The sequence below is a fragment of the Salmo salar genome, chromosome ssa20 (genome assembly GCF_905237065.1).
Source record: "Salmo salar chromosome ssa20, Ssal_v3.1, whole genome shotgun sequence".
NCBI lineage: Eukaryota > Metazoa > Chordata > Actinopteri > Salmoniformes > Salmonidae > Salmo > Salmo salar.
In genome coordinates, this window is record NC_059461.1 from 25,882,441 (window position 1) to 25,896,206 (window position 13,766).

Below are 13,766 nucleotides of genomic sequence, written 5' to 3' on the forward strand. Positions count from 1 at the left end.
AAAAAAAGACCATGGTTACTTACCAAAGAATGCAGGCTAGGATGAGACAGGAATTATTTTAGATTTTATTCAGAAATAGAAAAATAAATCTGTTGTTTCATATATTATATCAATGTAAAATGATTGGATCATACCATAAAAGCACATGTGCATAGCAGTAAACCTCAAGGTTATTCTTACAAATACAGAAAGTATAGTCCTTTTTATCAGTGCAATTCTGTCAGTTGCCATGGAGGGGAGCACATCTCAGCATAACAATCACAACAATGTTTCTCTGTTGATCACTCACATAGAATGCATCGGTGTTCGAGGCAAGTTTTGAAAATGTCTACAACAAAGCAGGTACTGTCATTATCTCTGTTTGACTTGTCACATTGTCAATAGGCCTTGAGTCTGAGAGTGAGGATGGGCTATCAGATCCTGGTGTGAGGATAATGCACACCAGTGATGCTGTATCCAGTATGGGGATTACACATAGGAATGTGAAAGGGATAGGAGTAGAGAGCAGGCTCATAAGAGGAAGTATGGGTGTGTCCCGTTGGGATATGGCGGTACATAGGGCTGGTCTGGGGCTGGGACAGTCTGACGTGGGTAGGTATAAAGAGAGGGTGTACAGGTGGCTTCTGCCCAGAGTCTCCCCTTGTCCTGTCATAGGCTGGGATGAGGTAGGACACTGGAATGCTGGCATTAGGGTGGAACACAGGCTGTTGAGTTGGAAGTGGCTTGGGCAACATTGTCCTGGACTTCTCCTTTTTCTCCGTCTGATAATGTCGAGGGACCATCTGTAGTTTCTTCTTATAGATCAGACGGTCATCATGCAACATGGGCCTATTTGGGTTCTGATGGAATGTGCAACCTGGCTGAAAGGGTATAGGCCGCAAAGACTCCATAGACTTGGGATAAACCTTGGTGAAACTGGAGGTAGATGGAACCAAGCAAGATCTAACAGTATATGTGCAAGACGTTGGTGGGGGTATTTGGTGAGCTGAATGTCTGTTACTCCCATTGCAGACAGGGCTCCATACAGAGTTTTTACTTCGACCTTCGATAGAGACAGTTTCAACTGGTAGGGGGCTGACCTGAGGGAAATCTCTTTGTCCTCCAGGGAAGCCAACATATTCCTTGACATCAGGGCTGCAGGTCCGAGGCTTGTGGACCCCACTGTGGGCAGATATAGGGTTGCTGGAAAAATGAAGGGGTACTTCTGGTTTTGGTACTGGGGGCCTGTCTTCAGTTAGTGCTGGACAGTCCTCAGAAGAGATGGAGTAGGGGGACGGGCTACGGGAGGAGGAGGAGGACGGAGGGAGAGGAGAGCCCTCAGAGGTAGTGCGTGTCCGGCTGGGAAGGAGCAGCCCTGGGGACTGGGAGCAGTGGATCACAGAGGGCCTGCCCTTACAGTCCCCCTGTCTGGCACTCTGGGAGTCCTGGGACTCGCTCAGGCTGGCCTGGGCCATACGCTTCTTCTTCTCCAGAGGAGAGATGATATCTGCAGCAGCAGACTGGAGCTGACTTCCTCTCCAGGTGCATGAGGAAGGGCCCTGGGCTGGGCGGGATAGGGTGCATGCTGAGGAAGAGAGGTCGTCACACACGGTAGTCTCACTGATTGGTGGAGGATGGTCTGGGTGGAGGCTTTCAGATGGAGTAGTCCATGGAGACAATGGAGTAGAATGTACCTGGCCCTGTAACAAGACAACATATAAAGGTCATTTCCACTCATACAGGTGGGGTACATAGGCAGGAGTAATAGAGAACAGGAAGGGACTTTGTTATGACAATGGCCATTAACAGGTAAAAGGTGAGGTACCTCAGAGTCTGTCTCCTTTTCCAGATGGGGCCTCTTCCTCTTGCCCTCAGACTTGCTCCCCTTGCCGTCTGGACTCCTCTTATACTGTTTGCGCGGTTTGCTTGGAGGCGGAGGTTTGTCCTCCTCCCCCCTCAACTGTCTCTCAAAGGGTAAAACAAGCCTGTATTTAACACAAACAGACACCATGAAAACAGGTAGAGATGGAGTGATTTGACTGGCAGGTTAACGGGAGCAAAGCAGTATCTGTCCTCACCTCTCATAGTGTCTGCGGGTGCAGGTAGCAGCGCTGGTGCTGCCTGGGCTGCCGCCCAGCTCATCATACACATTCTTCCACAGACGCCGCGATGTCACCTGTTGGATCATACACCATAGTGAGCAAACATGCACCTTTAAGACGCTCATCCAGAATCACTATTCCTATATTTGACGTACAGTATAAGACAATGTTTAATCTGTTTTTTGGAACTAATTAAGAATATATGGAGGGAGCTTAAATGAATGGCCCATTACTAAAATAGAGAACAAGGTCCTATTGGCCAAACTCCTGTGAAATATGACTCAAGTGGCATTTCAGAGAAACCCTTCCTCTCTCAGCGCATTGGGCGTGTACACATGCCACAGAGTGGGAACTTCATTCAGCCAAAGAGAACAAAGCAGTAGAACAGTAGGCTACATGGCCAGGCTTAATGTGGTAGGAACAATCATGTTAACATCCTGTCAACTAAAGCTAATGTGCCACACAAGATGCTAAGCTGCGTGGTCTCTTTGACAACATAACAAATATATACAATGAGAGTAGCTGCCACTGCCATCACTGTATGTAAGATCAACAATCAGGTCAAGTGTAAAAAAAACCAGCAACAACCTATGTCTGGTGAACATATTGAATGATTCTGTACTATATATGGGTGTACTCACAGAGTCGTAACCGCTAAGCTTCTCAACAGCTTTGTAGATTTTCCACAGGTTAACTGCAAGTAGAAACCATATGCATTTGAACTCCATGGGGACATTGCACAATGATATAATTAATATTGTTCACTATGAAGTTACAGTATGATGAAATCGTCTTAACACATGCATTTACTTCAAACTACGCTCGAGATTGAGGTGCTCTGAAGAGCAGAGGAAATGAATCTATATAATAATGTATGCAGATAGAGATTGGGTGATAAAGCTGTGGCTATATGCTTTGAACATGGCCTCACTCTGCTTAAAGCCCAGGTGTGGTATCCTCTCGATGGGTGTGCCACGGTCCTTCATGAAACAGTGCAAACCAGCTATGAAGGACCTCTCCTCTGTCTCCATTGGGCTAGAACTGGGCCTCTCCTCACAGTCACTGGCCGAGTCAGAAATCTCCATCGCTGCAGAATTCTACGGTAGAGACCACGAGATCGACAAAAGAGGGAGAGAAATTATAGAAATGTAAATCCAATTCCAGGAATGCATACTATTACTTTACATGTAAGTCTTCAAAACAGAACTGTAATGAGCAAATAAACCAATCTTACAATAGGAAATCATTTTTGTTGTTGTTGATTGCAACAAAGTCTCAGTCTTTTCTCAGACTACTTGTCCTTTCTTGGACAACTAGAATTTGAGTTGGCTTTTACCACCTCTTTCAATAAGTAACCATACATCCTGTACAAAAGGGAAACAAACAGACATATGGTCTAGACCTGGTAATAATAAATATATTTTTGTTTTACACAGTATGAAAGGCCTCTTTCCCCCACAAAGCCTTTACTCACAAGCCCTTTGTTATACATTTATTTTCCACTGACATGAAAGTGAATGGGATGAACGTAATTTTGAAATGACAATGACTGAGTAGCGTAGGAAGTAGTTCACATGATTAGAATCTGTTCCATGCAAAAAAAGTGAGGTAAAAAAATTATGTTTGCAATTATCAGTAGTGCCATTGGTGCAGCATAGAGTTGTTTTCAGAGGCATATTTCAGGAATTGATTATTATGAACTCTGTTTAAGCTTTGTGTAAGCAAACACTAACGAGTAGAAAAGTCACAACATGCGGTGGATACCAAATGAGAAATGAAACAGTAGAGGCAAGCAGAAATTAACCCCAGCGCTCACCAATAAATGTCCTCAAATTCACTGCACTCGTCAAGATGAGAAGTGTCTATGATACTTTAAACTGATCAAACTGACACTTACTAACATAACAAAAGTATAGGAAGCTGAAATTCACAAAACTGCTGATACCGTATCATAATTTGTACTATAAATATTGTAAAAAGATCATGTTTGGCAACAGTCCAAATTCTGAAAGGGAAAATATCGGTTTTGTGCAACAGAATACAGGTTCAATTTGCACAGGGTTATGGACTGATAGTGTAGAGGTTTGATATTTTTTATTGCATTTACATCAAATGAGAGTAGAAAATGAAAACACATGTTAAATACAATATCCCAGTCTGAATCACCAAATACAGAGACTATTTTGTTTCGGTGGTGTATGCTGCACTGTAGGCAAAAGTCAACCAGAGTTTCATATTGAATCAGGTTCCTATCTGTGGTTACTGGTTCCGAGAAGCGGGACCCAGTGGTGAGTCATAGTGAAGATGTAGGCCCCTATTTGGGATAGCACTGACTGACTCACAGCTCTTTACAGCTGTCCCATAGACACAGTTCCCAGCTACAACAGCCCATCTTTCATCCATGAGCCTCCACCAACACCATGCAATGCTCTCTCATTTTCTTCTTCCTGCCTTGACTGACCAGCTGCAACTCTTTCTCTTGCTATGGATAGATGAGTTACGTTGCGTTTTAGGTTATTTTCAACAAAATATATATTTTTAAATGGTTAAGTACTTTACAGAGTTGTAGAATAATTGTTAATGACATACACAGCCATCTTCACATCTAATCTGTTAGTCAATGAGTTACAATGCAAATTTCATAAGAACAAAGACAAAGCATTTATGACTGGAATATGGATTAGTCATATAGGGCAATACATTCCAGAAAATATTCAATAGTATTTTTCTAAAAACGTAATGCATTAGTTGCACATGACTATTGAACAGGTTTACAGTAAGTATTATAAGATAAGCAAGCCAGTTGTTAATTTATATGTATACTATATTGAATAAATGCATTCTATTCATGGCTGGACCACAAAACAGAGAGATGTCAGTCAGCTCCATGTGACATTGGTTTCATACAGGAAACAACTGCAGTCCGAGTCATAAAGCCCAGCATAAAATATACATCACAGTAAACCACACACTAAAATAAGCATGAATACAGCTGTGAAAGACTTCAGTAAACAGCCTCTACATTTCCCCCCACATTCACATTTTGGAAAAGGGCGTAGGAGATGTTGATGTCAATGTGTCAACAAGACTAACTATGATTGATGCCAGGTTGATGCTATCAACAGGCCACTTGTCACCACAGAAACCACAGTCTTTCATCTCAGATCAGTGTCTTGGAAATTTGATGCTTCTCTGCTCTAACTTTTATTTTCAAATCTTCAATTACCAGAACTGTGTCTGAGTGGAACTCCTGCAGTTTCTGTATGTGTAGATAGACAGTGCAATTACAGGGAAATGTGTACGTATATTCTTTCACACTCCATGAGACACCACCCACTTAACTCCCACATACAATAATCACCTTCCTCCTATTACTCATTTGTGAATAAGCTGAAACGTTCAGATTTGTGATATTGCAACATGACACTTAGCAATATTATTTCCTATGATGATGACAAAACAAAATTGTGAATTTATGCCACAATGAACATATGCAAACCATAAACCTAAAATACACTCATCAATAACAAACACTCGACTTTCAGTAGCCTCTGTATTTCACATCCCATTTTTTATTTGTAGAAATCATTCCCTTTAGATATATTTGTGTTTTCAAAATTGTATGGCCACACATGAATTCAGACATATCAGAGAAGACATGCATGTGACTTCAGGTGACATGTGGGTTTGTTATTTTACAACTTCTGTAAAGAAGAAAACACAATTTTTCTGAGAAAATTCACCCCTTTACATAAGCCTAATATTTGCTATGCTTATTTGATGTTTGAAGAAATAGAGAACTGAAAGCAGTGGGGAAATTAAACACAAACAAGAAATGAAGGATGTGAGCGTACTGAAAGTGTCTCAAGCTGCCTGGAGTCCTTATGAGTGATAAATGACATTGTCCCATCTCACCTGGTTCAGTGTCCCCTCCACACCTCTGCCCTCCTCCCTGACTGGTCTCTTACTGGTGTCTCGCTCCCCTTCAGGATCTAATACTGCCACAGAACACAGGGGGGAAAAACCAGTCACAACTATGCAAGAGCACACACCCTCCACTCCATACAGGGCATGTGTTAACTGAAAGCAAAGAATGGTGTATGTCCCATATTCATTATCAGGCAGACCAGGTGATCCAGAACAAGACACAATAAAACCCTACCTATGTGAAAGGCTGATTCTTTAGTTCCCCTATGGTTGCATTTCCAGTCCTGTGCCAGCAGCAAGAAAGAGTACACTTGTGATCTATCACTGAATATTTTGTAAACTAACACACACTCCAGTACCGACAAAAGAAAATGCAGTTCTAATATAAAACCACATGGTTACAAAACCACTTCCTGCTTATGAGTCTAACCGCAGTTATGTGGTACCCTTCCTGATATGAAAGCATTACAACATGAATGAAAATGAGAAATGTAATGTAAAAGGCAGACAGTTTTATTTGATTTTCATTTGCATGTGTTGGTGAATAAATTTAAACAAATGATCATTCACCAAACCCAAGACCAAACCCCTACATAATTTTTTAGGTACAACATGTCTTTGTTAGCTGCCAGAGAAAAACCTTACTACTGATCCAAATGTATAAGACATAAAAAGGTTGAAAGCGAATCGGTCCATGTTCCATCCTGACAACTGTCAAACGTATTTGTCATTGTCCATGAAGTGTGAACAACCACATTCTTATCTCTTCCTCACCCAATATATGCTTCTCTTTCGAGATCAGCCATTTCCTGAGCTGTGGTTTACAGCATGAATCATGCTTTCTATAGAACTTCTCTATTTCATCGAACCAAAGTACAAAATTGAACAATGTATGAAGGACTTTTTTAAAGAAAAAGATATGTAATTGAGGTACTTCCAATGAATCACAAGTATTTTTATATCTCATACAAATTCATCTACAGTTTAAAGTAACCTGCTTAAGTCTTGATAAATTGCAATTGACCATATCTGAGTTATATTCCAGTGTTATCAGCTCATATGTTCTTTCATTACTTACTTTTTCCAAACCAGTAATTAGGAATGCTCCTAATATTCCTATATTGCTTGAATAAGGCATTTCAAATGTTTCTGCTTAGTGCTTTTAAACGAAAACGTTAATTTAGTATACAAATTATTACATTTGCATAAACTTCCCTTGTCATGTATGAACGTACGTACATGCATGCATGTAATTTATGTCTCTATTTTAAAAAAAACTTTGTCAGTTAACTTGCATCCTTACAATAGCCTACCTGCCCCGGGTAATGTAGCCTACTGTAAGCGCAATTTCACAACCTCCCATCACATTTTATTTCGTATTATTAAAATTTGAATGTGTGATCGACGTTACAGAAAAACAATAGGCTGATTGCAAATGTTATTAAACAGCGCCACAATTTCCAGCCTACATCATCATTATAACTACGTGTATTTGCCTAAACATTTAGATTCTTCTCCAACTAAAACAATGAAAGCTGATGGTACTTAACGTAAAAAAAAAAAACTTACTCATCGCAAAACAACACGTTGAATCCCGAAGATCGTTTACTTTGTTTCAGCACAACCTTATTCAAGAAGCGCCTGTAATTCAGCACACATCGAAATAAAACGTCTTCAGTGGATTATCATTGGTTCGTCATGTCTCGGGGGACAGCAAGTGAGTCTGGGAGTTTGAGTTTTTGATAGCAGCGTTCTGAACACCCAATAGTAGGCTCAAGTTACATTGAAGCACAGTTTTAATAATTGTTTACTCTCATGTAGCCTTTCTCAAATTGATTACCTGAGGCAATTTTTTATGAGTTTTACTAGACTAGACTACACAGACGAAAAAACAAAAACAGATTATATATTTGATCATTATAGAAGTGCACATGTTGACCTAATAGCAATAAAAACATTTTGTCTAGATAGTCAATGAAATGAGCTAAGATTAGGCCTACATATAAACCTAAACAAAATCTGACGTTCTGATCTTTTCAACAAAACTGTCTCTACCACACTGAAATTTGCATTTCACCCATGGGAATGGTTTGCAGAATCATAATTTATCTATGCATAAACTTAGGAGGTATTCAACAAAAACCTAGCAAATCAAATACAGCTGTCAATATTGGTGCAGTATACTATTTATCCAGCTTTGCTCTAGAGACGTTTCAAATCTCAGTGAAATGCATAGGCCGTAGTCTTCCACTTGTTGCAGATAGAGTATGACATTTGGATATATGTTTAACCTTTAAATGTCAAAATAACAAACCTATCAGTTGGCTGGCCGGATCTCACAGGGAGTTTTTGAGACAAAACACTTGTTTCACTGCTGTTTGAAATAAGGATTTGTGAAAAAGAATTACCTTGATTCAACCCGCTACATTAATTCTTCCATTTTATATACTAATGACTTGGGCAGGTGCTGAGCGCTCTCACAGAACTTAGCTTTTGTCACATCAAATGGTTAAGTAATATGTAATAACTGTATTAATATTGTTACTGGTTCCTGCAATTGTGATATTGGTGTCAGTTGATTAAATATTTAATTTGACTCACAATTTACTTTTATTAAGCTGATGAAAACATGGACATTTTTTATACACAAAATACATTGTGTACAAATCATTAGGAACACCTGCTCTTTCCATGACATAGACTGACCAGGTGAATCCAGGTGAAAGCTTTGATCCCTTACTGATGTCACTTGTTAAATCCATGTCAAATCAGTGTAGATTAAGGGGAGCAGACAGGTTAAAGAAGGATTTTTAAGCCTTGACAATTGACACATGGTTTTTGTATGTGTGCCATTCAGAAAGGTGAATGGCAAGACAATGTATTTAAGTGCCTTTGAACAGGGTATGGTAGTAGGTGACAGGCACACCGGTTTGAGTGTGTCAAGAACTGCAAGCTGCTGGGTTTTTCACACTCAACAGTTTCCTGTGTGTATCAAGAATGGTCCACCACCCAAAGGACATCCAGCCAACTAGACAATTGTGGGTATCATTGGAGTCAACATGGGCCAGCATCCTTGTGGAGCGCTTTCGACACCTTGTAGAGTCATGTCCCAACAAATTGAGGTTGTTCTGAGGGCAACAGGGGGTGCAACTCAATATTAAGAAGGTGTTCCTAATGTTTTGTACACAGTGTATATACAGTTGAAGTCGGAAGTTTACATACACTTAGGTTGGAGTCATTAAGCCTCGTTTTACAACCACTCCACAAATTTCTTGTTAACAAACTAAAGGTTTGGCAAGTCGGTTAGGACATCTACTTTGTGCGTGACACAAGTCATTTTTCCAACAATTGTTTACAGACAGATTATTTCACTTATAATTCACTGTAACACAATTCTAGTGGGTCAGAAGTTTACATACACTAATTTGACTCTGCCTTTAAACAGCTTGGAAAATTCCAGAAAATTATGTCATGGCTTTAGAAGCTTCTGATAAGTTAATTTACATCATTTGAGTCAATTGGAGGTGTACCTGTGGATGTATTTCAAGGCCTACCTTAAAACTCATTGCCTCTTTGCTTCACATCATGGGAAAATCAAAAGAAATCAGCCAAGACCTCAGAAAAAAATTGTAGACCTCCACAAGTCTGGTTCATCCTTGGGAGCAATTTCCAAATGCCTGAAGGTACCACGTTCATCTGTACAAACAATAGTACGCAAGTATTAACACCATCGGACCACGCAGCCGTCATACCGCTCAGGAAGGAGACGCGTTCTGTCTCCTAGAGATGAACGTGCTTTGGTGCGAAAAGTACAAATCAATCCCAGAACAACAGCAAATTACTTTGTGAAGATGCTGGAGGAAACATGTACAAAAGTATCTATAGCCACTGTAAAACTAGTCCTATATCGACATAACCTGAAAGGCCGCTCAGCAAGGAAGAAGCCACTGGTCCAAAACCGCCATAAAAAAGCCAGACTACAGTTTGCAACTGCACATGGGGACAAGATCGTACTTTTTGGAGAAATGTCCTCTGGTCTGATGAAACAAAAATGGAACTGTTTGGCCATAATGACCATGGTTATGTTTGGAGGAAAAGGGGGGAGGCTTGCAAGCCGAAGAACACCATCCCAACCGTGAAGAACGGGGTGGCAGCATCATGTTGTGAGGGTGCTTTGCTGCAGGAGGGACTGGTGCACTTCACCAAATAGATGGCATCATGAGGAAAAAACGTATGTGGATAAATTGAAGTAACATCTCAAGACATCAGTCAGGAAGTTAAAGCTTGGTTGCAAATGGGTCTTCCAAATGGACAATGACTTCCAAAGTTGTGGCAAAATGGCTTAAGGACAAAAACGTCAAGGTATTGGAGTGGCCATCACAAAGCTCTGACCGCAATCCTATAGAAAATTTGTGGGCAGAACTGAAAAAGCGTGTAAGTAAGCCTACAAACCTGACTCAGTTACACCAGGTCTGTCAGGAGGAATGGGCCGAAATTCACCCAACTTATTGTGGGAAGCTTGTGAAAGGCTACCCGAAACATTTGACCCAAGTTAAACAATTTAAAGGCAATGCTACCAAATACTAATTGAGTGTATGTAAACTTCTGACCCACTGGGAATGTGATGAAAGAAATAAAAGCTGAAATAAATCATTCTCTCTAATATTATTCTGACATTTCACATTCTTAAAATAAAGTGGTGATCCTAACTGATCTAAGACAGGGAATTTTTACTAGGATTAAATGTCAGGAATTGTGAAAAACTGAGTTTAAATGTATTTGGCTAAGGTGTATGTAAACTTCCGACTTCAACTGTACATACATGATAGCATTCAAATAGATACAACTCAAATAGACACAATGCATTCGGAAAGTATTCATACCCCTTGACTTTTTCCACATTTTGTTACGGCACAGCCTAATTTTAAAATTGATTAAATAGTTTTTTCCTTCATCCATCTACACATAATAACCCATAATTACAAAGAAAAAACAGTTTTTTTGAATTTTTTGCAAATGTATAAAAATAAATAAACGGAAATATCACATTTACATAAGAATTCAGACCCTTTAGTCAGTACGTTGTTGAAGCTCCTTTGGCAGCGAATACAACCTTGAGTCTTCTTGGGTATGACACTACAAGCTTGGCATAACTGTATTTGGGGAGTTTCTCCCATTCTTCTCTGCAGATCCTCTCAAGCTCTGTCAGGTTGGAGGGGGATCATTGCTACACAGCTAATTTCAGGTCTCTCAAGAGATGTTTGATCGGGTTCAATTCCGGGCTCTGGCTGGGCCACTCAAGGACATTCAGTGACTTATCCTGAAGCCACTCCTTGCGTTGTCTTGGCTGTGTGCTAAGGGTCATTGTCCTGTTGGAAGGTGAACCTTCGCCCCAGTCTGAGGTCATGAGCGCTCTGGAGCAGGTTTTACATTTACATTTACATTTAAGTCATTTAGCAGACGCTCTTATCCAGAGCGACTTACAAATTGGTGCATTCACCTTATGATATCCAGTGGAACAACCACTTTACAATAGTGCATCTAAATCTTTTAAGGGGGGGGGGGTAGAAGGATTACTTTATCCTATTCCTTAAAGAGGTGGGGTTTCAGGTGTCTCCGGAAGGTGGTGATTGACTCCGCTGTCCTGGCGTCGTGAGGGAGCTTGTTCCACCATTGGGGTGCCAGAGCAGCGAACAGTTTTGACTGGGCTGAGCGGGAACTGTGCTTCCTCAGAGGTAGGGGGGCCAGCAGGCCAGAGGTGGATGAATGCAGTGCCCTTGTTTGGGTGTAGGGCCTGATCAGAGCCTGAAGGTATGGAGGTGCCGTTCCCTTCACGGCTCCGTAGGCAATCACCATGGTCTTGTAGCGGATGCGAGCTTCAACTGGAAGCCAGTGGAGAGAGCGGAGGAGCGGGGTGACGTGAGAGAACTTGGGAAGGTTGAACACCAGGTTTTCATCAAGGATCTCTCTGTACTTTGCTCTGTTCATCTTTCCCATGATCCTGACTAGTCTCCCCACAGTATGATGCTGCCACCACCATGCTTCACCGTAGGGATGGTGCAAGGTTTCCTCCAGACGTGATGCTTGGTATTCAGGCCAAAGAGTTCCATCTTGGTTACATCAGACCAGAGAATTTTGTTTCTCATTGGCTGAGAGTCCTTTAGGTGCCTTTTGGCAAACTCAAAGTGGGCTGTCATGTGCCTTTTACTGAGGAGTGGCTTCCATCTGGCCACTCTACCATAAAGGCCTGATTGATGAAGTGCTGCAGAGATGGTTGTCCTTCTGGAAGGTTCTCCCATCTCCAAAGAGGAACTCTGGAGCTCTGTCAGAGTGGTTCTTGGTCACCTCCCTGACCAAGGTCCTTCCCCCCGATTGCTCAGTTTGGCCAGGCAGCCAGCTCTAGGAAGAGTCTTGGTGGTTATAAACTTCTTCCATTTAAGAATGATGGTGGCCATTGTGTTCTTGGGGACCTTCAATGCTGCAGAAATGTTTTGGTTCCCTTCCCCAGATCTGTGCCCTGACACAATACTGTCTCGGATCTCTACGGACAATTCCTTCGACCTCATGGCTTGGTTTTGTCTCTGACATGCACTGTCAACTGAGGGACCTTATATATACAGGTGTGGGCCTTTCTAAATCATGTCCAATCAATTTAATTTACCATGGGTGGACTGCAATTAAGTTGTAGAAAGATCAAGGATGATCAATGGAAATAGGATGCACTTGAGCTCTTTCTCGAGTCTTATAGCAGAGAGTCTAAATACTTACAGTCAGGTCCATAAATATTTGGACATTGACCAAGTTATTATTATTTTAGCTGTCTACATCATATACCAAAGCATATTGGAGTTGAATGAATATGAGCTGAAAGTACAGACTTTAATTTGAGGATATTTTCATCAAATCGGATGAACAGCGTAGGAATTACAACACTTTTTATATGTGGTCCCCCCCTTTTTTAAGGGACCAAAAGTAAATGGACATTTGGCTGCTCAGCTGTTCCATGGACAGGTGTGTGTTATTCCCTCATTAGTTCATTTAAAAGTAAGCAGATAAAAGGTCTAGAGTTGATTTCAAGTATGGCATTTGGAATCTGTTGCTGTTAACCCTCAATATGAAGTCCAAAGAGCTGTTACTGCCAGTGATGCAAGCCATCATTAGGCTAAAAAATCAAAACAAACCCCTCAGAGAGATAGCAAAAACATTAGGTGTGGCCAAATCAACTATTTGATACATTCTTAAAAAGAAAGAACACACTGGTGAGCTCAGGAACACCAAAAGGCCCAGAAGACCATGGAAAACAACAATGGTGGATGACAGAAGAAATCTTTCCCTGGTGAAGAAAAACCCTTAACAACAGTTGGCCAGATCAGGAACACCCTCCAGGAGGTAGGCGTATCTGTGTCAAAGTCAACAATCAAGAGAAGACTTCACCAGAGTAAATACAGAGGGTTTACCACTAGATGTAAACCATTGGTAAGCCTCAAAAAGAGGAAGACCAGATTAGTTTGCCAAAAACATCTAAAAAGCCTGTACAGTTCTGGAAGTAATCCTATGGACAGGTGAGACAAAGATCAACTTGTTTCAGAATGATGGGAAGAGAAGACTATGGAGAAGGGAACTGCTTATGATCTGAAGTATACCACCTCATCTGTGAAGCATGGTGGAGGTAGTGTTATGGCGTGGGCATGTATGGCTGCCAATAGAACTGGTTCCCTTGTATTTATTGATGGGGACTATTGACAAAAGCAGCAGGAT

At 41.1% G+C, this 13,766-nt stretch overlaps 1 protein-coding gene across 2 annotated transcripts; it reads right to left on the reverse strand.

Annotated features, from left to right (window-relative positions):
• Positions 1–52: 52 nt before the first annotated feature.
• Positions 53–7,732, reverse strand: LOC106579832 (AT-rich interactive domain-containing protein 5A). Of its 2 annotated transcripts, XM_014160088.2 has the most exons (8): positions 7,578–7,672; positions 6,244–6,292; positions 5,997–6,079; positions 3,013–3,178; positions 2,723–2,775; positions 2,058–2,155; positions 1,805–1,964; positions 53–1,679 (listed from the first exon to the last, which is right to left on the reverse strand). In XM_014160088.2, the coding sequence occupies exons 4-8, from the start codon at positions 3,164–3,166 to the stop codon at positions 414–416; spliced, it is 1,731 nt and encodes a 576-aa protein (XP_014015563.1). In that variant the 5' UTR covers positions 3,167–3,178; positions 5,997–6,079; positions 6,244–6,292; positions 7,578–7,672; the 3' UTR covers positions 53–413. The 2 variants fall into 2 exon arrangements, with proteins under 2 accessions (XP_014015563.1, XP_014015562.1); XM_014160087.2 differs by lacking the exon at positions 6,244–6,292 and having other exon boundaries at positions 7,578–7,732.
• Between the last annotated feature and the right edge of the window lie 6,034 nt (positions 7,733–13,766).

Bases quoted from the DNA above. Each gene is read 5' to 3' on its own strand.
- LOC106579832 (XM_014160087.2), bottom strand. The intron at 1,965-2,057 runs GTGAGGACAGAT...TGTTAAATACAG, and splicing joins ACCCGCAGACACTATGAGAG to GCTTGTTTTACCCTTTGAGA. The intron at 1,680-1,804 runs GTACCTCACCTT...GTCTTGTTACAG, and splicing joins AAAAGGAGACAGACTCTGAG to GGCCAGGTACATTCTACTCC.